Source organism: Pseudopodoces humilis, chromosome 19 (genome assembly GCF_049639895.1).
Source record: "Pseudopodoces humilis isolate 2021_Gansu_Grassland_sample_001 chromosome 19, ASM4963989v1, whole genome shotgun sequence".
In the NCBI taxonomy this organism is placed as follows: Eukaryota; Metazoa; Chordata; class Aves; order Passeriformes; family Paridae; genus Pseudopodoces; species Pseudopodoces humilis.
The window spans coordinates 7,621,719-7,643,902 of record NC_142218.1 but is presented as its reverse complement, the minus strand read 5'-3'; the positions used below and the strand labels follow the sequence as shown (position 1 = coordinate 7,643,902).

At 62.0% G+C, this 22,184-nt stretch overlaps 3 protein-coding genes across 6 annotated transcripts; 2 read left to right on the top strand and 1 right to left on the bottom strand.

The window, feature by feature from the left end:
* Window positions 1–279: 279 nt before the first annotated feature.
* Window positions 280–2,761, bottom strand: PDRG1 (p53 and DNA damage regulated 1). Its single transcript, XM_005524734.2, has 5 exons — window positions 2,588–2,761; window positions 2,415–2,490; window positions 1,887–1,961; window positions 1,507–1,587; window positions 280–1,180 (listed from the first exon to the last, which is right to left on the bottom strand). Exons 1-5 carry the CDS (start codon window positions 2,669–2,671, stop codon window positions 1,098–1,100), a joined length of 399 nt encoding a protein of 132 aa, XP_005524791.1. The 5' UTR covers window positions 2,672–2,761; the 3' UTR covers window positions 280–1,097.
* Window positions 2,762–7,179: 4,418 nt separating this feature from the next.
* XKR7 (XK related 7) lies at window positions 7,180–14,311 on the top strand. The gene is made up of 3 exons (XM_014254118.2): window positions 7,180–7,604; window positions 12,843–13,042; window positions 13,118–14,311. The coding sequence occupies exons 1-3, from the start codon at window positions 7,180–7,182 to the stop codon at window positions 14,068–14,070; spliced, it is 1,578 nt and encodes a 525-aa protein (XP_014109593.2). The 3' UTR covers window positions 14,071–14,311.
* Window positions 14,312–17,908: 3,597 nt separating this feature from the next.
* On the top strand, window positions 17,909–21,693 carry CCM2L (CCM2 like scaffold protein). 4 transcript variants are annotated; one of them, XM_005524733.3, is made up of 10 exons: window positions 17,909–17,990; window positions 18,242–18,409; window positions 18,702–18,785; window positions 18,877–19,060; window positions 19,405–19,856; window positions 19,938–20,073; window positions 20,197–20,260; window positions 20,481–20,628; window positions 20,811–20,949; window positions 21,179–21,693. In XM_005524733.3, exons 1-10 carry the CDS (start codon window positions 17,961–17,963, stop codon window positions 21,454–21,456), a joined length of 1,683 nt encoding a protein of 560 aa, XP_005524790.2. In that variant the 5' UTR covers window positions 17,909–17,960; the 3' UTR covers window positions 21,457–21,693. The 4 variants fall into 4 exon arrangements, with proteins under 4 accessions (XP_005524790.2, XP_087920666.1, XP_014109584.2 ...); XM_088064540.1 differs by having other exon boundaries at window positions 20,811–20,953; window positions 21,132–21,693; XM_014254109.2 differs by having other exon boundaries at window positions 21,150–21,295.
* The last annotated feature ends 491 nt before the right edge of the window (window positions 21,694–22,184 follow it).

Below are 22,184 nucleotides of genomic sequence, written 5' to 3'. Positions count from 1 at the left end.
GTGGGCAGGGAGCCAGGGAAATGGTGGTGCTGTCTTTAACATTGTCATGGCTGGGAAAAAGGAAAGAGAGCAAGGGACCAGGCCCAGCTCTGTTGCTCATGCAAGATTTGGCAGAACAGGTGAGCAACCTCAGGGCTGGAGAAAGGACAACAGCCATGTTTACAGTTCTGAAACTCTATCCAGAAATATCTCCACAGAAGTTCAAAAAAGTAAGGGCTTGGCTGGACCCAGACACTTCCCTGTAAGCAGAAAAAAATCAAACTCACTGTAGTCATGTACTAATTATCACTATTTTTAAAAAATCTTATGCTCTTGACCAAGTTAAGCCCTTAGGGGAGCACATTCAGAGGAGGGAGTGCAGAAAACAGCAAATTTTAAAACCTTTGCAGAAACTACTACTGGTTTCATCAATTGTCCTTTTACAAGACAAACTCAGTGAGTGTTCCTGCTCAGGCCTCCTCAGGCTGCTTTTTTTAAATATACCCAAGTTTTATCCCTTCATCCAGTCCTGAAAGCCTAATTTCTGCTGTCTTTTGCCTTCCAACAGTGGAACATGTTTTCCAAGCAAGACTGAAAGGATGCTGCCTCCTCCTGCTCCTCCCTACACATCCTTAGAGATTCCTGACATGCCTCAGATGTACAGCTTGGCTTTGTTTGAATGCCATGGGCGTGCACAACTCCTCTTCTGTGCTTCAGGCATGTGGAGGATTCCCAATCCCTCCTACTCCTGTTCCCAACGTGACAAAGGAGCAGCTCTGAAGCCAGAAGCGTTCACATAAGTCCCCAACAAGGAACATACACATGGAGTCAGGAAATGTCCCACTGCTCTGATTTTAATGATCCCACCTCCACCCCAGCCGTGGGCCTTTGCCCAGTGCTGCATCCAGCACGGCTCTGCCACCCGAGTTCCAGCAAGGAAAAGGGGTTTGTGATCCAAACAAACTGCAGTGTTGTAGCTGAGCAGCCAAATGATTCCCAGGGCCCTCACCTGGGTGGGCTCTGGACACAGCAGTGTCCTGCAAATTCCAAGGACTGTGGCTATAGAAACATGAACCCACAGTGACAGCCAAACATGCTGTGACAATGGCATGGACACCTCAGCCCTCCAGGATGCGGTTGATGAGTTTCATTTCCTCGGCAGACATAGGATTCAGGTTAAACCCCTTCAGCTCAGGTTTGCCTGAGAAAACACAGTGAAAAAAATCAGGGTTTTATCACAAAATAAGTGAAGCAGGTCACGGTAAACTCGAGAGGGGCTGTGGGGAGGGCAGGGACAGTCCTGGAAGCTGAAGTGGGGTCACCCTAGCACAGTGTCAGAGAGGGTTTAGGGTGCTGCTGGGTGACAGCTCCACACAGAGATGGACAATGCTGCTGGGACACGGAGGGAACTGTAAAACCAGTGGAAAAGAGGCTGCAGGAACACATGGAACTAAGGAGTTTCTGGACCCTCCTGATACATGAGTCTGCTCCCAGGCACTGAGCAGCTTCCAGAGTGGGAGCGTTTACCTTGAGCTTCATAGAGCTGGTTGACCTTCACCCGGAGCTCTTTCCGGAGGTTGTTTATCTCCTCATCCAGCTCTTCCTGGTCTGGGAAAAGAGGCGGGAGTGAGGAGGACTGCAGTGGGCTCTGGGATGAAGGCTCAGTTTCCCATGGGACACAGCACAGGCACAAGGAGGTCCCACCCCACCTCCACCACCCCCGGGGCTGAGCAGCTTCTGCATGTGCTTCCCAGGGCACAGCATGGGCCAGAATCAGCCTCTCGAGAGGTTTTGGGCACATCAAAGCCCATCCCTGGACAGAACTCCGTTAATTGAGCCAACACCTTATTAATGATGGTGCTTATTAAAACGCTTATAACTACACGGAGCCCTCGGGGTGACCTCACCCTGCCGCAGGATCTCCCGGGTCTTTGCCTTCGGCAGCTCGATGAACATGTTCCCGAAACAAACCATGGCCTTACCTGCTGGGAAGAAGGGAAGGGAAGGGAAGGGAAGGGAAGGGAAGGGAAGGGAAGGGAAGGGAAGGGAAGGGAAGGGAAGGGAAGGGAAGGGAAGGGAAGGGAAGGGAAGGGAAGGGAAGGGAAGGGAAGGGAAGGGAAGGGAAGGGAAGGGAAGGGAAGGGAAGGGAAGGGAAGGGAAGGGAAGGGAAGGGAAGGGAAGGGAAGGGAAGGGAAGGGAAGGGAAGGGAAGGGAAGGAAGGGAAGGGAAGGGAAGGGAAGGGAAGGGAAGGGAAGGGAAGGGAAGGAAGGGAAGGGAAGGGAAGGGAAGGGAAGGGAAGGGAAGGGAAGGGAAGGGAAGGGAAGGGAAGGGAAGGGAAGGGAAGGGAAGGGAAGGGAAGGGAAGGGGCTGTCAGCGGAGCCGCTCCCCGACCCGCGGCCACGAGCTCCCGGTGGGCACAGCCAGCCCGGCCTCACCGTCGGGCTCCGGGTCCTTATGCAGCGCCCGCAGGGCCTCGCGGTTGCGGTTCCGCTTCACGTCAAGGTCCACGATCTACAACGGGAGCGAGAGAGGCAGGAGCGGCCGGGGCTCGGGGCTACCGGCGGCGGGAAGAGCGGGGCGGGGGAGGCCCGGCGGAGCTGGGTCGTACCTGCTGCCGTGCCGCCAGCACGTCCTCAGCCAGCTCCTCCACTTCGGCCAGGTAGCGCAGCACGAAGGCCGGGTCCCGGGCCATGGCGGGGCCGAGCGGCGTCGGGACCGCGGCCTCCACCGGGGCCGGTCCGGGTCCGCCGCCGTCCGGCCCCGGGCCGCAGCCGCAGCCGCGCGGGCGGGTCCCGCGGCGGGAGGGCCCGGGGCCAGCGCGCCCTCTCGCGGCCACCGCCGGGAGCGCTGCCCGGTTTGGGACCGAGCGGGGCTGCGAACACGCGTGGGTCGCGACAGGGGCCGCGAGTGGCCGTGGGCCGGGAGGGAGGTGCCCGCCGGCCCGGCGCCAGCCAGGGATCTCGTCCGTGATGTGGACTAACGGTGCCGGGGTTGGCTCCGGGCTGCCTCTGTGCCCACGGAACTCGCCGCCCGGCAAAAGGATGGAGGGGTCATTGAGGCCATGTGGCGCTGAGCCCCAGAGTGCGGGTCCTGGCCCCGCAGTCGGTCCCAAACCCACCCGGAGGGACGGGGGGCCGAGAGCCCTGCCTTGCCTGGTCCCCTTGTGTGTGAATTATTTATAACTTTTCACAGCCCCCTCGCCCCCAGCACCACCGTCTGTCTCCTCTTCCTCGCTGCTTCCCAGCACGGTACCGCTGTTGGCAGCTGGGCCCTTGGAGCATCAGGTGGCCTCTCTGTCATCCCAGAACGCAGTAAAGGGCACTCAAAGCACGGGGCAATGAGCTCGGGTTTCCTTTCGTGCAGCTGGTGGCTCATCTGTAGCTCAGCGTCCAGGGCCTGCCATCCCCAGGGGCTGGAGCCAATTGTGGTCCGGGCATCTTGACTCACCCTCAGGCAGCCCTGGTGCCCCCCAGTCTGTGTCAGGCAGGGGCTGGTCCAGGGAATGCTGTGGCAGGGCACCATGTCCATCTGCTGCCCTGAATGACCTTGCCTGCAAAAAGGGAAATATGTTATCCCTCAAAATGCTTTTTACCCCTTTCTTTCTGCCCCGCCCAGTCATGAGCAAGAGGAGCTGGAAAAATGGGGTGTGGGAGATGCAGGGAGACCCAGCACTGATGATGAGGACTGGCAGATCCTCACCGTGTGCACTCTGCAATGGGAAAGGGGCCCCAGGAGCCCACCCAGGACTGGTGGGTAACAGGGGACACGAGTTCTCACGTCCCATGTCCCTACTCTGGACAGAGCCCTGAAACAGCATCTCAAGTTTCTGAATGCAGCTCTGTCCCCAGCTGTCCATCTCTGCCACCCTGGCTGTGCTGCTTACATGGTGATGGTGGGGGGAACTCTATCTGCTTTAGATCAGGGCTTTGAAGGGAGGGAGCCCAAATAAGCTGCCTGAAGCAGCAAACAGGGGCTGGGGAGAGGAGCAGCCCCAGCACTTGGGGGCCCTGGCACATGCACTTCATGAAACTCATTTGACAAAGAGCTCCCCAAAGGTGGTGACCCCAGTGCTGTGGCCCCTCTGGGCTGCCAGAGTAGAGGACCACAGGGGCCAGGGATGGAGGGAGCGAGGCAGCGGCTGGCTGGTGGTCACCACACTTCTGTGGGCAAATAATCCCTTAAGAGAGATTACCCAGATCGGAAGATTACTGGCCCTAATCCCATAAGGTCATTTGTTTCAGTTAACTGAGATCTCACTCTGTGGCAGCATGGAATGAAGTATGCCAGCTTCAGGGGAGCAGTGGGAGTGTGTGCTGGGGCACACACAGGTACTCCAGGCTGGGAATGATCCACACTCAGGTTAGATTCCTTCCTGACATCAACCAGAAAATGTACTGGGATTGAGGCTGGATGCCAATGCTGTGAAATGCTCATTTGTCGGTGGGAACAGCTGGCTGGAGATCTGAAAAAGCAGGAAGGAGGGAGGGCTTCCAGAGTCTGGGCAGGAGGGATGGGGATGGGGATGGGGATGGGGATGGGGATGGGGATGGGGATGAGGATGGGGATGGGGATGGGGATGGGGACGGGGATGGGGATGGGGATGGGGATGGGGATGGGGATGGGGATGGGGATGGAATGAAATGTGGCATGGGAACAGGGATGGGAGCAGGCTGACTGTGTCCTGGCAGCCGTGGAAGGAAGCAGTGACTCTGGGGTTGCCAATGACAGTGCAATGAAGGCAGGATTTTGCCAGGAATGTTGGGCTGCATGGAAGGGCGGGAGTTGCTCTCCCTGGGAGGGTGGGGCCCATATCAGCACAGGCGTGGGGGAAGCTGCAGCTGAGGGATCACAAAGCCATGGGCATCTGGAACACATTCTCAGGGCAGTGAGAAGTGGCTGGTGCTGCACTCTATGGCCTCTCCCCAGCCAAGCTCTGAGCCAGCCACAAATCATCATGGATTTCTCCTCCTGGAGCCAGTGCCAGGGGCAGACATTCTGCTTGGAAGCTGGACTCAGACTGGAACTAGAGGTCCATTTGGACCAGTTCCCTTGGGAACCGGGCAGTCAGAGGGAGCGGCCATCCGTCCGCTGCTGGGAGCTGCTTTGCTTTGCTGTGTGTTTTGTGGAAAGAGCAGGTTTGGTTTCATCATGTTCCTTTTTCTTCCTTGCAGCCCTTTTCTGCATGCAGCCAGAAACCCTCCCTGCCTGCTGGCAGCTGCACAGGAAGCTTTGGGGATGTTTATAAGGCTTTTTTCTCTCTTCTCCTTTCATGTGGCTGCTGGGGCCTGTTGTTAAGATAAATCAGACTTCAAACCACGGTCTCCATGTTCCCAGGCTGTGGATCTTTAACTGCTGCTTCAGTGGGGGTGTTTCAGGGTCAGGGGAGAAAGGTGAATCTATCTCTCCTGGATTTCCCAGTCCCCTCTCCCTGGCACTGTGCCCACCATCATGGCAACGTAGTCCCTGCTCCATCACCCAGCCAAGACAGAGTCCCCAGGGACCAAGCCCAAAGAGGTCTGGAGTGGCCAGGTGTTGACAGGGGCTCTGGCCAGCGGACTCCATCCTTGGAAGGGGCCCTGCCCTGCCTGGCTGTTGATGAAAGGCTGCTTTCTTCAGGCTTTGGGCTGGTGGGAGCATCCTCACCCCCAGGCAAGCATTTGTGGAGGGGATCTGTCAGGAGCATCTCAAGGTGAGGTGTTTCATTATCGATGCTAATAGATGCAGCACGGGGAGAGCCTCGCCGAGGGCCCGGCCACTCCCTTGTGCTGAGTAACCTCTGCATCCCCTGAACTGCGTCCCAGGAATCCAGGCTTACCCCACCCCGGTTTGTGCTGATCCCTCTGGCTACTCTGCAAGGCAGAATTTGGAAGTTAGCTGTGTTTCCCGGGATCAAACACGCTCCCCCTCTCTTTGTGCCAGAGTGTGCTGACCATGGGCCAGGCTCCAGGCAGGCTGAGCTCTGCACGCAGATGCACCAGGCTGAGCCTCGGGGGCTGAGCCGCAGAGCCAGAGCCCGGCCCCGTGGGCTGGGGGCTGGGGCTGCCTCCAGGAGACAGCTGCCTGTATGCAGTCACCCTCCCTGGAGACCCGCCACAAAGGAGAGAAAGCCCTTTCCTCGCAGCCCTTTCCCTCCCAGCAGTGCCAGGGATGCCGGCACAGTGCTGCTCCTCGTGTGAGCACGTCCCGGGGGTACAGCCCCTCGCTCTGCCAGACGCGTCGTGTCCAAACACCCACGGCAACAAGCGGAGGAGAGGTGGTGGGGCAGAGCCGAGGAGCAGGGCAGCTCCTGCGCACTCAGACTCCCGCGGCCTTGGTACTTCACTTTCAGGGACATTCCCAAGGCTGGGGAGTAACATATGTAACTCTTGCACGAGTTTCATTTCAGGAGTAACAAAAGCCTGCTACCGAACCCCATCTTTGGTCTTTTCAAAGAGAATACACCTTCTTTGAGCAGTCTGGTCTACTGGAAGATGTCCCAGCCCGTGGCAAGGGGTTGGCACAGATTGATCTTTGAGGTCCCTCCTGACCCAAACCATTCTATGATGATTCTATGACTCCCTCCAAAGGAGGGCTGGTCCAACCCAGCCAGTCCCTGCTGGGACCCTCTCTGGCTACGTCAGGCAGGATTTTGGTGGTCTGTGGTCCTGTCTCAGCCCAAGGGGAGAAGAGGCACCCACAGCTCCACGCACCCGGACCTGGGCCCAAGCCTGGACCCACAGGCACGGTCTTGCCTGGGCTGAGCCTCGGGGCTGGGGCGCCGCGGGTCTACCCAGGAGCTTCCCGGGAAGCTCCAGTACTCGTTGGGCTGGGAAGGAGTGGTCGGACAGCGCGGACAAGGCGGTTCCGCCGGGACGGGGTGGGGAGCACGGCACGGTGCTCGGCGGGTCCGGGCGGTCCTCGCCGGCGGGGACCCGGGGGGTGGGGGCCGGTCGGGGGAGGGGCCGGTTGCCCTTCCCAGAGCGGGGCGGTGCCCAGCGACACCGAGCGCTCCCCCGGGACCCCGCGGCGCCGGCGGGGGGGCGGCTGCCCCTTCGGGCGGGGGAGCGGCGGGACCCGCCGGGGGCTCCCGGCGCCGGGCGCGGCGGAGCCGGTGTCGGCGGGCGCGGGGAGAGGCCGGCAGGGGCGGGCGCTGCCGGGGCGGGCTCCATCCCTCCGGAAGTCTCTCCCGCTCCCTCCTTTCTCCTCCTTTCCCCCGACAACATGGCCGCGAAGTCGGACGGCGGCGGCGGCGGCCCGGCCGTGCTGCTGGAGAGCCCCGAGGGCGGCGGCGGGCGGCGGGAGGCGGGCGCGGAGCCCCCGGCGCGGCGGTACCGGCTGCGGGACGGCTGCTGGGTGTTCTGCGCGCTCCTCGTCTGCTTCGCGGACGGTGCCTCGGACCTGTGGCTGGCGGCCCATTACTACGTGCGGGGGCAGCGGTGGTGGTTCGGGCTGACGCTGCTGTTCGTGCTGCTGCCCTCGCTCGTGGTGCAGATGCTCAGCCTCAGGTGGTTCGTCTACGACTTCGCCGCCAGCACCAAGGACAGCGGCGGCGGCACCAAGGACAGCGGCCCCCGCGGCTGCTGCCGCCTCTGCGTCTGGCTGCTGCAGGGCCTGATCCACCTGCTGCAGCTGGGGCAGGTCTGGAGGTACGGGGGTACCTGGGGCGTGGGGGTGCCTTTGGGGTGCGGGTACAGCGGGGATGGGGCGGCTGCAGGGCCTGATTCACCTGCTGCAGCTGGTGCAGGTCTGGCTGTATGGGAAGGTCTGGGTGTACAGGGGCATGGGGATATCGGGGTGATAGGGGTGCTGGGGGGATGAGGATGCTTCTGGGCTTGACACACCTGCTGCAGCTGGGACAGGTCTGGTGGTACGAGGGTACCTGGGGGTGAGGGTACAGGGGGCTGGGATGGGGTTGCTGCAGGGCCTGATCAACCTGCTGCAGCTCAGGCAGGTCTGGGGTGCCGGGGGAGGGGGGGACATGGGGGTCATGGAGCCAGGCGGGGCCTGGAGGGAGCGGCACAGTGCAGCAGGGACATGGGTGGGGATAACGGCATGGAGACTTCAGGAGGGATTGGCAGGGCATGGGGGAAGTGGGTGGGGATGGAGAGGTGAAGCAGGGGCCCAGGCAGCTGGGGGAGGCACAAGACTCAATCTCTCTGCAGCCCCAGAAAGATGGGTGGTGAGAAGAGTCCCCAGCCGTGGGTACCGGGGGGTGCGGGTAGGAGCTGTGGGTGCAGGTAGGATCTGTGGGTGTGGGTGTGGGTGTGGGTGAGGAGCCACAGCCCAGCTCGGTGCCACAGCCCTACCATCCCTGCTGCCAGGTGGTGCTGGGCCTGTTTGGAACCTGTCTGGACATGGCAGTGTAGTCCTGGGGGTGTGAAGTGATTATGCTGGGCCCTGAACACCTCGAGGCTCCTGTCCTGATCTCGCTGTATTTGTGGGGTGGTGGGCAAGGAGGTGCTGGTGGTTCCCAGCCTGTCCAGGCTCTGCTGCTGCCCTCTCCCAGTCCTGGGGACAGGCTGGTGGTGTGGGCTGGGCAAGCAGCAGACAGACGGGCTGGGGCTGCTCAAGGCCCTTCACCCGCCTCTCTGCAGACCCCCCCAGAGGCACAAGGTGGTGTTTTCTTGGCACCTTCCTCTGCTGTGCCGCGGACCCAGCCCTGCACCCTCCCAGCTCCAACCCCACGTGTTGGGAAAGAGCCGGGCGCTGGCACCGAGCGGCTCTCGAGGAGCTGGTGCCGGGAGGGCAGACAAAGGCAAATTCCCGGAACAATGTGTGGAGCCGGCAGCACTCCCGGCTCGGGTTTCCATCCTGTTTCCCCTCCTGAGTGCTCTAGTAGAGGCTCTTTGCTCATTCCCTGTTGGTGTCTGCATGTTCATTCCTCTGCTGCTCCTTCTGGGATGCTCTGGGGTGTTTAACTTTGTTTGACAGTGCAGTGTGTGCCGTGCTCAGCACACCTGCCAGCACACCTGTCCTCCCCGATCTCCCTGACAACGGGACCACTCTCAGGGTACTCTGTCTGCAGGATGGGTGCAAAACCTGCTTCGGTGTGCGAGGGGAGCTGGTGGGGGAGAGGACTGGAGCTCTCTGGTTCTGCCTGCAGCTGGCATGAGCCCGACACACCTGATCCTGACCCAAGCTGGAGCTGAGCTGCAGCCGGGGGCTTTGCTCCTGGCGTGTCAGTCCTGCTCTTGGATCGGCTGCGCCATGGAGACTCCTAAGCCAATTAAAGCGGTAACTCTCAGCACTCATCCTCCAGGACATGTTGGTCTCAAGCAGCAGCTGAGGCTCTTTCTAATCTCTGGATTTGGGATTAGTTCGGGTGACCAGTTAAATGCAGTTTGTTAAACCCATTAGTGGGGTTGGATCCGGTGCAGGAGGATGTGGCAGTTAGAGAAATGTTGGATAAAAGCTGCAGGTGAAAGAAAGGATTTTCCCTGGTCAGAGCACTGTGTCCCTTGCCAAACATCTTCCCCTTCCTAATTTACCTGACTCCTCCCTCACCTCACCTCTACCAACCTCACTGCACAGCCCTGAGCCCCAGTCCCAAAAATGAAAGCTGCTTCCTACCTGCAAAAGCAGCTCTGAGCACTGGCTCTGTGGTTATCCCTAATTAAAGCTGTTAAAGTTAGTTGTTGTGGGTATGTTCATGGTGCACACGCACAGACTCCATCACAGATGGTCTCTGGAGATGCTGCCAGTGCCGTGACCATGTGCCCATGTAAGCAGCAGCAGCATGGGCCTGTCCCCAGCTGGTCCCACATGACCACTTGTGGTGTGCTTGTGGGCCCTGCTTGGATGGTTTTGCACCTCAGGATTGGTCATCCACTCAAAAAGTCCCCAACTTCTTCACCAAAGCAGCTCTGCAGGGCAGGGGTGCTGCTCATGGCAGTGTGCCTCCTGCCCAGAAGTGTGTCAGTGTCCCCTGCCACCTCCACGGGCTGGCAGCTGGCCAGGGTGTGCTTCAGGTCCCATTGGGCTGGGGACAACCCTATTCGTGTCTGTGTCTGTGTTAGACCAGGGTCACACATGGTTTGGCTGCCTGGTCCCTCTTTTCCTGAAAGCCCCAATCAGCCTGTGAACCCCCATCCTCTGCTGACCTGGGGAGCCAGTGCCACCCCTCAATCCAGGTGCCAGTCTGGTAGCAATCCAGGAGGGCAAGGACATCCTGGCTGGGCTCATGAGGTGTGGCAGAGCTGGGACCTCTGCTCCCTAGAGCTTTGCTCTCTCTGTGTGGGAGCAGGAGCCCTCCCAGCCCTGGGAGCACCCAGCTTTGGGGTATCAGCTTGTCCTGCTGCAGGAGCCAGTGCTGGCATTCCCCACCTGGCCCTGGTGCAAAGGACAAGGGGTTTTTAGGGCCAGACAAAGCCTTTCCCTGAGCACAGGTGCCCTCAGGTACTCCCATCTGCCCCAAAGATGCCCAGGGCATCTTGTGGTGTGGGGCTGGTGGTGCACAGTGAGTGCAGTGACATGGGCACATGTGCAGCTCTCCCTGATGACCTGGCTTGGTAGGATGTGTAAGAGATTAAAACGGCTGTAACAGAGAAGCAATTTTCTCCTTGTTTAAATACAGGATTAAGGGATGAGATCCCAAATTATCTTCTAGGAAAATCACACTTTCTACTGCTCACTCTGGGATCAAAGGGTCTCTCATCCTTTTCCATCTAAGGATGATGATTAGTGAATTTGTATGTAACCAGTGTTGGGCTTTTCTCCTTGTTCATTTTTTCCAGCACCTGAAAACTGGACTCAGTAGTTGAGAGCTGGGGGACAACAGTGACACTGGTGACAAATCCAGATGTAGTGGGGCTCTGACAAAACCAGTGCCCACCCAAGCCACCACCTTCCTACTGCAGGGTTTTTGTTGGATCACTCTTTGCAATACAAAGGAGGGAGCAATTAGCCCTGAGAGCTCTCACTGTCGGTTTCTGCCTCATCATCAGTTTTTTTGAAAATTAAATGATTTTTTTTCAAGTGATTGATTCTGTGTTTCCCGTGCAGCTGCCGCGGCGCAGGGCTGGGGAGCGCCCGCCGTGCTGGCAGTGCTGGGATCGCTCACTGGGCTGAAACACCACGGGATGATCAAATGCAGAACAAATAAGAATCAACATTTCATTCGGGAGAGTTGATGGGAGATGAATTCTCGTTTTAATGAGACCTATGGAGCTGGCGGACAGAGGGATAATTGTGCCCTTGCTGAAAGCTGGGGAAGCCACGCGTCACTTGTTGAGCAGTGCAGGACCCAGGGCTCTGTAGTGTGTGTGCAGCGGCTGCTCTGTGCCACGGACAATGGGATTGCTGATGAGCCCAATTATCAAGACTAATTAAAGGGACAGGATGAGGTCACCAGCTCCCAAGTCTGGTTCATGCATGGGCACCCTGGGGCAGCAGTGACACCCTACAGCAGCCAGGGCTCTACATTGTTTCCCTTGTTGTTTCCCCCTATGCTGTGCCTTCCAGCCCTGGGATGCCCACTGATTTGTTCCCCACCAGAGAGGAGGGTCCTTCACTGGATCCTTCTGAGGGGCAGTGGCTGTGGTGGTGCCACAATGGCAGCACTGGCCTGGCTGCTGTGAGCGGGTGGCACTGGGATGCAGATCTGCGCCAGGAGACAGGAGCCAGGTGGCCACAGCCTCTCCCCACCCCAAGCAGTGAGGCACAGGCTGCAGCAAAGGCTAAAATTAGGTGCTGCCCCGGAGGTGGAGGTTAAAACGTCACTTTGACACCAGCACAGAGAAGCCGGTGAGGCTGGGAGTGGGGCTGGCAGGGCAGAGCAGATGGCAGCAGGGTGTCCTGAGGGCTCGGTGGCCCCAGCTGATGGCCCGCACTTTGCTTTCCAGGCTGTGCAGCCCCGGGGGTGGGAGCACTCTGCTGTCCCTGCAGCGGGAGCAGGGCTGGCTCCTGCCTCCTCCTGCTGACGGATGAGCTGAAAGTGCTGTGATCAGGCTTTCTCCCATGCTCTGGGCTGATGGAGTTGTCTGGCAGCACATTCTGGAGCTGATGGAGAAGCCGTTGCTCTGCCAGAGGATTTTATTCACTGGGAGGAATCTGTGGCCTGACGTCCTCCTACTGCACCTGTTTTCCTCCTCATCCGGCTCCCTTCTCCTCCTTGCCAGCAGAGCCCTGGCCATGGTGCAGGCAGGGCTGCCCGGGGAAGCCCTGCCTGGCCAGCCCTGTGTCCCCTCCTGTGGTGCCAGATCTGGCCCGCTGCCGTGGGGAGGGTCCCTGGTGGCGGTGACTCAGCCAGGCGTGCGTCGGTGCCACGCACACCTCCACTGACCCCCAGCCGATGACCAGATGGCCGAGGCCAGCGTGTGGCTGCACCCACAGCCCTGCCAAGAGCCCAGGCAACACCGGCATGAGCACCGGGAGCTTCCTGCGGGCAGCACGGCACAACCAGCTGGTTCCTCCGTGCTGGCCGGGGCAGGAGGAAGCAGGTTGGGCTCTGCGCCAGCTGGGACCAAAATATCCCTTTTGAGAAGCAGCCGGATGTGGTGCTGGGTTGGGGCAGCCTGAATCCATGGGTGGCTGGAAAGCGGAGCTGTGGATAGGATCCCCAGTTTGGGAAGTCATTAATCCTGGATTAATCCTGGTTAAGGATTGGGGTGATGTGATGTATGGCTGGGTGGGCAGTGGGGTGATGGCCTGGGGCTCTGGGGTGCTGAGCTGGTTTTGCACAATCCACCCCTTCCCAAATTGCAGCCCTGGCCTGGGACAGGGATACATTTGTTGTTGCTGCTGCCCTGCAGCTCCTGGCACCCCTGGCCTAAGGGGCTTTCCATGGTCCCAAATCAGCAGGAACGGGTTGGCAGTGGTCACAGGGCATTCCTGGTGTAGGCAGAGTGGGGTGAGCTCACCTGGCACCCTTCCCCTGCCTCTCACAGGTACCTCCGCACGCTGTACCTGGGGCTGCAGAGCCGGTGGCAGGCCGAGCACCGCCGCCGCCACTTCTACTGGCGGATGATGTTCGAGAGCGCGGACATCAGCATGCTGCGGCTGCTGGAGGCCTTCCTCAAGAGCGCGCCCCAGCTCGTGCTGCAGCTCAGCATCATGGTGCAACAGAACAGCATCGAGCCATTGCAGGGTAAGGGACAGCGCTTGCAGGGTGGGGGGAGGGAGGTCCCTGACTTCTGCTGACTCTCATGGCTGCTCCCCGCAGGACTCTCAGCCTCGGCCTCGCTGGTCTCGCTGGCCTGGATGATTGCGTCCTACCAGAAGGTGCTGCGGGACTCGCGGGAGGACAAGATGCCCATGTCCTACAAGGGCGCCGTGGTGCAGATCCTCTGGCACCTCTTCACCATCGCTGCTCGTGCCATTGCCTTTGCCCTCTTCGCCTCCGTGTTCCAGCTCTACTTCGGCATCTTCATTGTCACCCACTGGTGCATCATGACCTTCTGGATCATCCAGGGCGAGACGGATTTCTGCATGTCCAAGTGGGAGGAGATCATCTACAACATGGTGGTGGGCATCATCTACATCTTCTGCTGGTTTAACGTCAAGGAGGGACGGAGCCGCTACCGCATGTGCATCTACTACATCATCACGCTGTCAGAGAACGCCGCCCTCACCATCCTCTGGTTCCTGTACTACGACCGCAAGATCACCTCCGACTTCAACGCCTTAATCCTCGTCTGCGTGGTTAGCTCCAGCTTCGCCCTCGGCATCTTCTTCATGTTCATCTACTACTGCCTCTTGCACCCCAACGGCCCCATCTTCAGCCACCGCTCCGTGGGCTGCATCTTCCGGCAGGAGCCACCCCCAGTGCCGGGGTCCCCCGTGGAAGCCGTCACCAGCCCCCCGCGCTCGCTGCCGCGGACTACAGGGGGGGAGCGGGACGGGGCGCCCGGGGAGCGGGACAGCTGCGTGCCCGTCTTCCAGGTGAGACCCTGTGCCCCGCCGGCGCCGGCAGCCCGCGCCCCGCGGACAGAGGGGCCCGTCATCCGCATTGACCTGCCCAGGAAGAAGTACCCGGCCTGGGATGCCCACTTCATTGACCGGCGCCTGCGGAAGACCATCCTGGCGCTGGAGTACGCGTCGCCCACCACCCCCCGCCTGCAGTACCGCACCCCCGGCGCCCCGCAGGAGGTGCTGGAATACGAGACCACCGTGTAGGTTGCGGGGCGTGAGGCTGCGGCGGGAGCCCCGGTGCCACCCAGGCCACCCTGTGTCTCCGCAGCTGTTTGCCTTCCTTTGGGTTTGCCGGCGCTGCCGTGTCGCCATGCCAGGCATCCCGTGGGCGGTGGCCGGGGAGGTCTCTTGGTGCTATCCCCTCCCCGCGCTGCATTCCCGCAGCCCAGACCCGTCTCACCCGACGGCGGCCGCCCCCACGCCCTCCAGGGCTCGTCCTTGCCAAAATACCTCACCTGTGCCTGAGCCCAGGCGGTGGGTGCTGTGGTCCATATCAGTGGTGCAGGATGGGGACCGGGGACGCCCTGGGATGGGGATTGGCAGCTGCCAGAGGCACGGTGGGGCACGCTGGGGCACAGTGGGCAGCACACGGGAACACAGGTGCCTGTGCCACGGCAGAGCCGTGGGGATGGAACACGGCTGCACTGGGGTGTGCATGGGGCCTGTGACCCCCAGGGAGCTGGGGCAGGGACAGCCGGGGTCCATCCAGTCCCCCCCTATGTCTCCCACTTTCCCCACCCTCTGCCACACCAACCCTAAGTGAGCCCCTTCATATCCATCCTCAGCCCCCCCTGCCTCAGGGTTGAGCCATGTCCCCAACCCTATGGGGTCTCCAATATCCTGTGGGGTGCAGACCCCAGCCTGGGGGGGCCCCTCGTGGTTGGGCACGAACCTTGCACCCCTGGTTCTGGGCTGGGTCCCCAGCTGCGGCCAGGAGGGCTGCACCCCATCCTTCCCCCCATCCCCACAGGAACTGCTTCATCTCATTGGGTTTGTTTTCACCTGAATGGTGACATTTTGTGTGACATTTTCTACCTCCGCTGGGGCTGGGGGTGGCAGGGCCTGGCTGGCACCACTGAGGGGTGTGTGCGGGGCCGCCGGCGTTCCCCGGATTCCCCAAAGTGGGATTCACCCCCGGCCATTCTCCTCTCCTGGGCTGGCATCCCTTCCCACCCGGGAGCATTTCCATTCACTCCTTCATCAGCATCACCCTCCTCCAGCTCCCCAGTATAAACCTGAGCTGGGACCCTGCCTCCCCTGTGTTCCTCCTCCCCTCCCCTGCCTGCCCACAGTCCCTGCCCCTGTCTGCTCCTGCCTCCCCAGAGGAGTGGGGCTGCCTGGGCTCTGGGTTTGAATGTGTCCCTGGTCCTGCCCAGACTCAGCCCCCACCGAGGGGCTGTGCTGAATGTACCCTGTGCCCCCCAGGCCGGGACTGTTCTGGGGGGGTTGTGTGCATGTTTGTGTGTGTGTGTGTGTGTGTGTGTGTGTGAGTGTGCAGGGGCTGGCAGGGGTTTGCAGGGCAGGGGAGCTGCTGGACCCCCCAGCCTTGTGCTGCCCCAGCCCCTTGCCCCCCGCACCCACGGCCCCTGTGCCTTCCCTGCATCCCCTGTGCCCTCGCCATGGCTCCACCGGGTTCCGGCTTCTGGCTGCCGTGAGCCACAGTGCCAATCCCTGTCCGGGCAGCACTGAGAGCCCCTCTGTGCCATGGGGTGCCCTATGAGGCTCTAGAGGATGGGAGGAGTGGGATGGGAAAGCTGCACCTGGGAACGATTGGATATGGGGTCCCTGCGTGTGTGTGCCCGGCCCTGTGACACGGCTGGGGTGGGTGGGTGTGCGGTGGCATCACGTTGCTTTTGTTTCCCATTTCTCGGTAGCTGGGGTGACAGCAGGTTGGGCTGGCCATCGCTGGGTTCACTGGTGCTAGCTGGTGCTAACTGGAAGCCTTGGAAACCCTTTAGGAGGAGGGTGCAGAGCATGGCCGGGGCTGGGCAGTGGGCTGGGCCCCTGCCACCTGCACCCCTCCTTCACTGCCGTCAGGGCAGCCCCCGGTGGTGTGTGCTGGTCGTGCTGGGGCAGCCCCCGGTGGTGTGTGCTGGTCGTGCTGGGGCAGCCCCCGGTGGTGTGTGCTGGTCGTGCTGGGGCAGCCCCGGCATGGGGCGGCTCTGGGGCGGGGTCTCTTTTCCTCAGGGAAGGTGGGGGGCAGCAGCCAGGGGTGGCAGGCTGGCCCGGGGGCTCACCGCTGCAGGCATCAAGCAGTGTCACCGCAGCCCCCGAACGGTGCCCAGGTGGTGGCAGCTCCTCCCTGGGTCGGGCTCACAGAGAATCTGGGGATAGGACACATGGGGACTGTGTGCCAGCACGGGGCGGCTCCTCTGGGCTCCCCCTGCCCCTGCCCCTGTCCACCCCAGGGCAGAGATGCCATCTGGGCATGCCTTTCATGCCGGGGTTCGTGCGGGGACCCCAGGGCCACGCTGGTGGGTCAGAGGGACACTTTTCTATGCACTCAAGCCACGGTACCCTCAGCCCTGGGCTGCTCTGGGCAGAGGAGTCTGGCCACGTGTGGGGTTCAGGGGGAGCCCTCAGTCTCCTGCCCCAGGCCACCCCCCTGCCCTCCACCCAGCCTGCGCCACAGCAGCAGCCAAACCCAGCACCCTGTCCCCCCATAGCGGGGTGACAGCGCCTGCCCACTGGGATGACAAAGGGGCACGACCGGGGGTCAGGATGGGCACAGCTCCAGGGGTGCTCGCGCTCCCACTGGGGATGGCGGGGTTCTGGTCCCTGGGGGTGTCACCCAGGGGTGGCAGCAGGGCTGCTCCAGCTTCAGGGAGTGAGGGAAGTTTGTTCTGGCAGGGGCTGCCGCGGGGTCTCAGCCACATCCCTGAACCCCCCAGCGCTGGGACCCGGCGGCTGCTGTCACGTACTGTAAATACTCTGTGTGCCACCTTCTTCTCTGGGACCCTCGGCGCGGGCGGGGGCGAGCGGGAGGCCGGGGTCCGTCCCGAGACTTTTTTGTATACCACAAACTTTTTGTATATTTTTAATTTTGCTGCAACATGAGATATTAAATTCATTTCAATAAGCCCTGCCTGTGGGATCCTGTCCTTGTCGGCAACTCCAGCTCACAGCCGAGGCTCCAAAGCAGGGCAGGACGATGCCTCTCTGTCCCGGACTACTCGGGGACATCATTAACAGAGCAGGATGGCTGTAGCAGCGCTGCCTGCCGGGTGTCGGTGGCCCTGGCCGGTGCCAGTGGCCCTGGCGTGGTGGCCGGCAGGGAACGGGTGCACAGGCAGGATGCAGCATCTCGGGGAGGAAGCTGCCGGACATGGCCACTGCCGGCCCAACCTCCTCCGTGCCGGAGGCCCCGATCCCCGGCCAACTTCCAGACCCACGATGGGTTTGGATCCCATAGGCAGCTGTGGGGTGCTGGATGCAGCTGTGTGGGCTCCTGCCCGTGCTGTTCCCGGTGCCTGGGCTCCGTGTAAGTAGGACAGGATGTGGGCAGAGAGGGCTGGGAGCCCCCAGGGCTGCCCCATGAAGATGGGGCTGATGTGGGGTCATAGGGAAGCAGAACCAGCCCCAGGTCCAGGAAAGAGTCCTGCAGTGAGGGGCAGGGTCTGCTGCATAGCAAAGTCCCACAGAAACTGCGCCTGCTCTGCTCCCAGCACCTGCTCCAGTTCCATCTCTGCCCAATTCGATTCCAGTCTGCCCTAGTCCCAGACCCAGTCTCGATATGTGTCAACCCCAGCCCCAGTCCCAGCACCAGCACCAGTCCAGATCCCTGCTCTAGTCCCATCTCAGCCCACTTCAGCCTCTGCTTCTGCCCAAGTAACAGCTCAGCCCCTATCCCAGTCCCAGTCCTGTCCCAGTCCTGTCCCAGTCGTAGTCGCAGTCGCAGTCGCAGTCGCAGTCCCAGTCCCAGTCCCAGTCCCAGTCTCAGTGCCAGCCCAGCTGAGCCCGGCCCAGCCTAGTCCCAGCACCCCGCAGGAGAGGCAGGAACTCACATCCCAGCTATCCTGGTGGAGTTTCCGACACAGGAAAGCGCCGCGGCGCCGAGCGGGGCAGTGGGGGCGGCCGCAGCACCGCGTCCTGCCATGGACAGCGAGGCCAAGAAGGGGAAGAAGGTGCGTGGGGCTGGGGCTGGTGTCCGGGGGACTGGCGGGAGAGTGGGAGCGGGCGACATGCACAGGTTTGAGAGGCTCCGCACCCCTCCCACGGCACAGTGGGGAGAAGTGGAGCCACCCAAATAGTGCGAACAGCCGGCAGAGAGGTGCTCAGCTGTTGCCCCCCACCCCCAGGTGCTGGGTGCCACGGACCCCGTGTGTGGGGCCAGGGTTGGGTGCCCGGTGCTGACCCGTGCCCGTTCCCCTGCCAGGGTTTCGTGTCGCCCATCAAGCGGCTGGTTTTCCCGAAGGCTGCGCGGAGGGCAGCGCTCCGCAGCAGCGTCTATCGGCGCCCGCTGCACTCCGTGCCCCTCTATCCCCCCGACTACCTGATCGACCCCCAGATCCTGCTGCACGACTACGTGGAGAAGGAGGTGAAGGTAAAGGGATCCCCAAAAGTGCCTGGGGTCGCTGCTTGCTTAGGATGGGGATATGAGGCCACCACACCATGCTGAGAGCCACACACAGAGTGGCCAGAAGTGTTCTGGTCCCCTCCCTACCCAGGCAAACACCCAGGGAGGAGAAGGGTGCGCTGGCCGTGCAGAGAGGACCCCCCTAATTGCAGGGTCTCCCTGAACCCTAGGGAGATGTGTCCTGACCTTGGGGGCATGGGTGGGGGGGAGGGTGCATGCCCCAACATCCCCAAGCTGCCCTGGGTTTTTTCCTATCCAGTTTTTAGGTCATCTGACATGGGTGACATCCTCCCTGAACCCCTCCAGCCGGGATGAGGTGCTGCAGCTGCTGGACACGGCCAGGGTAAGAGAGGTCCCCACTTCCCGGAGGGTGGGCACTGGGTATCCCACACTGCCGGGTGGCCCACGCAACTCCCTGCACTCTGTCCATGCAGCAGCTGAAGGAGTTGCCGCTGCAGACGACGCCAGAGCAGGACAGCATCCTCAGCCTCTCGGCGCGCTGCCTCCTGCTCACCTGGCGCGACAACGAGGAGTTGATCCTGCGAATCCCCACACACGAGATCGCGGCGGCCTCATACTTGCGCGACGATGCCCTGCACCTCCTCATCCTCAAAACCGGTGCGGGGGTTCGGCCGGGGGCCACCAGCCGAGGCACAGCCGGCCCCGAGTGGCCGCGGTCCCCTCGGCACGGGGGGCTGGAGCTCGGCGGGTGATGGGTGTCAGAGTCTATCAGGGCAAAATCCCGCCTTGTCTGTGTCTTGCTGTGTCCCATCCTCTCCCACACACACACCCCGGAGAGCTGTCCCCAACCCACTGGGGCTCCCACATCCTCACCCCACACCACATCTCTCTGCATCCCACTGGGCTGGTGGGACAGGGAGGCCTGGGCAGGGGCTGGGGACCAGGCAGGGTGGGCAGCGCAGCCCCCCGCCCTGATGCCCTGTCTGTCCCCGCCTCCCCAGGCCTGGGAGTGGACCCGGTCCCCGCCGGGGCGCACCCCGAGGCGGCCCCGGCCGGCTTGCCGGAGGCGTTTCCCGCAGAGAAGCGTGCGGGGGGCTCGTGGCCGGAGGGCCGGCTCGGGGGCCCGATGGAGCGGCGGCACACGATCTGCAGCCTGGACTGGCGGGCGGCCCGGGGCGGGCAGGAGGGCCGGCAGGGCGGCAGCCTGGAGCGGCGGCGGGGCGGCAGCTGGGAACGGAGGCAGCGCGGGCGACCCTCGGGCAGCTGGGAGCGGCGGCAGCCGTGCGGCGGCAGCAGGGAGCGGCGGCGGGCCGGCACCGCCGGCGGCAGCTGGGAGCGCGGCACCGGCTTCGGTAGCTGGGAGCGGCGGCACGCCGGCAGCAACCCCCTGGACCCTCAGGAGCCCTGCCCTGACGCTTATTCCAACCTCATTATCCTCGCCGTGCCAAACAGGGTGAGCCGTCCCGGCGTGTGCCACCCGCCGCCCGCTCGCCCCCCCACTGGCACTCACTGCCCTCCTCCCTTCCCGCTGCAGGATGCCGGTGAGGAATCCTGTGCCCTCATCTGCCAGGTGTTCCAGATCATCTACGGCGACCAGAGCATCGAGTGCGTGGACCGTGCCGGGTACCACTACACCTCCACACCCACACGGCCCTGGCTCTCCAGCAGGAGTGAGTGGCTGGGGACAGGAGTGGGAACAGCAAGTCGGGTGTCATGGGCCTGACGGATGGGGGTGCGTGGACACATCGTGGGGGGTTTGTCTCTGCTAAGAGGTCTCAGCTCTCCCTCCCCAGGCGAGAGCTGCCGCACAGATGGGACATATGGCTACGATGCTGATTACAGCTGCTGCAGCTCCTTGTGAGTCTGGCTCCCCCAGGGTGCCCTTGGACTGGGGTGGGTCCCACTGGACTGGTGTGGGATTCCCCTGCCCCTGGGTGGGTGTCCCTGCCCTTGGGTGGGTGCCAGTTCCCACTGCAGTGATGGCCTAGCCCTACCTGATGGTGGGTGCTGTGCAGTGGGTGGGGGGCAGCTGGGCACAGGAGGGGTATGGGACCCTCTGACCTGAGTCCTCCCACAGCAATGGCTCCCACGAGACCTTTGAGGCTTATTACAGTGGCACCTCCTCACCGTCCTTCCACCGCTCCCACCACAGCCTGGCCACCGCTTGCAGTGGCAGTGACCAGAGCGGCGCAGGGCTGGAGCAGCTGCAGGACTACATGGTGACGGTGAGGGCACAGGGTTGGGCACGGGGACAAGCAGCAGGCCAGCAGTTCCAGCAGCTGAGGCAGGGACAGCAGGCAGGTCTGGGCTCCCTGTGCCAGAGAGCAGCAGTGGAACACAGGGTGGGGGGCTGGGGGCTGCGTGCTGTTGGTGTCCCCAAGCTCAACCTGTCCCCGTGTCACCACAGCTGCGCAACAAGCTGTCACCGCAGGAGATCCAGCAGTTTGCCATCCTGCTCCGCGAGTACCGGCTGGGCACACCGGTGCAGGAATACTGCACCGAGCTCCTGCGCCTCTACGGGGACCGCAGGAAGTTCCTCCTCCTGGGTGAGTGTCTGCAGCCACCCTGTGTCACCATGTCACCCTGGGGATGTCTATGTATCCCTTGGGGACATGGTGCTGGTGCTGGGTGTGCTTCAGGAGATGTCAGGGGATGCCCCCATTGCTTACTGGGGCCAGGATGGGACAAACCTCTTGCCAGCAGCCAGTGGGGCTGGCGTTACATCCAGTGCTGCCTGCCTGGGCAGCCTTCCCAGGCTTACAGTGCCTATGACAGGAATGAGGCCCTTCATCCCTGACCAAGACATCGGGTACTTTGAGACCTTCCTGGAGAGCATCGGGATCCGGGAGGGCGGGATCCTCACTGACAGCTTTGGCCGCATCAAGCGCAGCATGAGCAACACGTCGGCCTCGGCCGTGCGCAGCTACGACAGCTGGTCCCTGCGCTCCGAGTCCGAGTCCTTCAACCGCATGATCACAGACATCACCCACGACATTGAGGCGCTGGCACGGGATGAGGAAGAGGAGGAGGAGGAAGAGGACAACTACCTGTGAGCCAGTGCTAAAACCCAGCTGTCTCCTCCCTTCTTGCTGATGTGGTGCTGCACCTCCAGGACCAGACTCAGTAGGTGCCCAGCTCTGCCTCAGAACCAGAGAGAGTGAATTTGTCACCATGGGAGGGGACAGGCCTCTGCACTACCCTGTCAGCTCTTTGTCAAGGCTGTTGGAATCACAGGCAGGGAGACACATGTGCTGTAATTTCTGCAGATTTCAATTAAATGCTGAAGCTGAGAGCAGAGAAGGTTCTTCCATGGAAAAGGGCCCTGTCAGAGTGCAGGGGTTGCTGTGGTGTGGGGGTGAGCCGGGGCAGGGGGATGCTGGGCTGGGCACATGCCCACTCCAGTGTCACTTGGAGGTCACCACCAGTGGCAGGTCTGCTCCTCCCAGTGGAGGGGGTCAGGAAGAGTGTGCTGGGAGAGGAAACGGCTGGTGGCCGCAGCTCGCCCGCTGCTGCCTTCGGTGCCTGTGCGAAACTGCTCCGGCCGCGGGCTGCGGGTGTTTCACAAAAGGAAGTTCCTGCCCCGGGACCCGGCTTCCTGCAGTCCCGCCCTGCACCCCTCCAGCGCCGAGGGACAGGGACAGGTCCCTGCCGCCCCATGGACCTCAGCTGGTGTTCCCTGATGTTCCCTGGCCTCTGTATCCCATAGACACTCGTCCTTGGCTGATGGGCAACATTCCCTGGCCTAATGTCCCTTAGTGGGGGCTACGGGACGGCACTGCAG

What these genes read in the sequence shown, in the direction of transcription:
- XKR7 (XM_014254118.2), top strand. Translation starts at nt 7,180, where the DNA reads ATGGCCGCGAAGTCGGACGGCGGCGGCGGCGGCCCGGCCGTGCTGCTG. An exon ending in CAGCTGGGGCAGGTCTGGAG is followed by an intron (nt 7,605 to 12,842) that starts GTACGGGGGTAC and finishes TGCCTCTCACAG; the next exon opens with GTACCTCCGCACGCTGTACC. An exon ending in CAGCATCGAGCCATTGCAGG is followed by an intron (nt 13,043 to 13,117) that starts GTAAGGGACAGC and finishes TGCTCCCCGCAG; the next exon opens with GACTCTCAGCCTCGGCCTCG.
- CCM2L (XM_088064540.1), top strand. Translation starts at nt 17,961, where the DNA reads ATGGACAGCGAGGCCAAGAAGGGGAAGAAG. An exon ending in AGGCCAAGAAGGGGAAGAAG is followed by an intron (nt 17,991 to 18,241) that starts GTGCGTGGGGCT and finishes TTCCCCTGCCAG; the next exon opens with GGTTTCGTGTCGCCCATCAA. An exon ending in ACGTGGAGAAGGAGGTGAAG is followed by an intron (nt 18,410 to 18,701) that starts GTAAAGGGATCC and finishes TTTCCTATCCAG; the next exon opens with TTTTTAGGTCATCTGACATG.
- PDRG1 (XM_005524734.2), bottom strand. Translation starts at nt 2,671, where the DNA reads ATGGCCCGGGACCCGGCCTTCGTGCTGCGCTACCTGGCCGAAGTGGAG. An exon ending in TAAGGACCCGGAGCCCGACG is followed by an intron (nt 1,962 to 2,414) that starts GTGAGGCCGGGC and finishes TCTTCCCAGCAG; the next exon opens with GTAAGGCCATGGTTTGTTTC. An exon ending in CCGGGAGATCCTGCGGCAGG is followed by an intron (nt 1,588 to 1,886) that starts GTGAGGTCACCC and finishes CTCTTTTCCCAG; the next exon opens with ACCAGGAAGAGCTGGATGAG.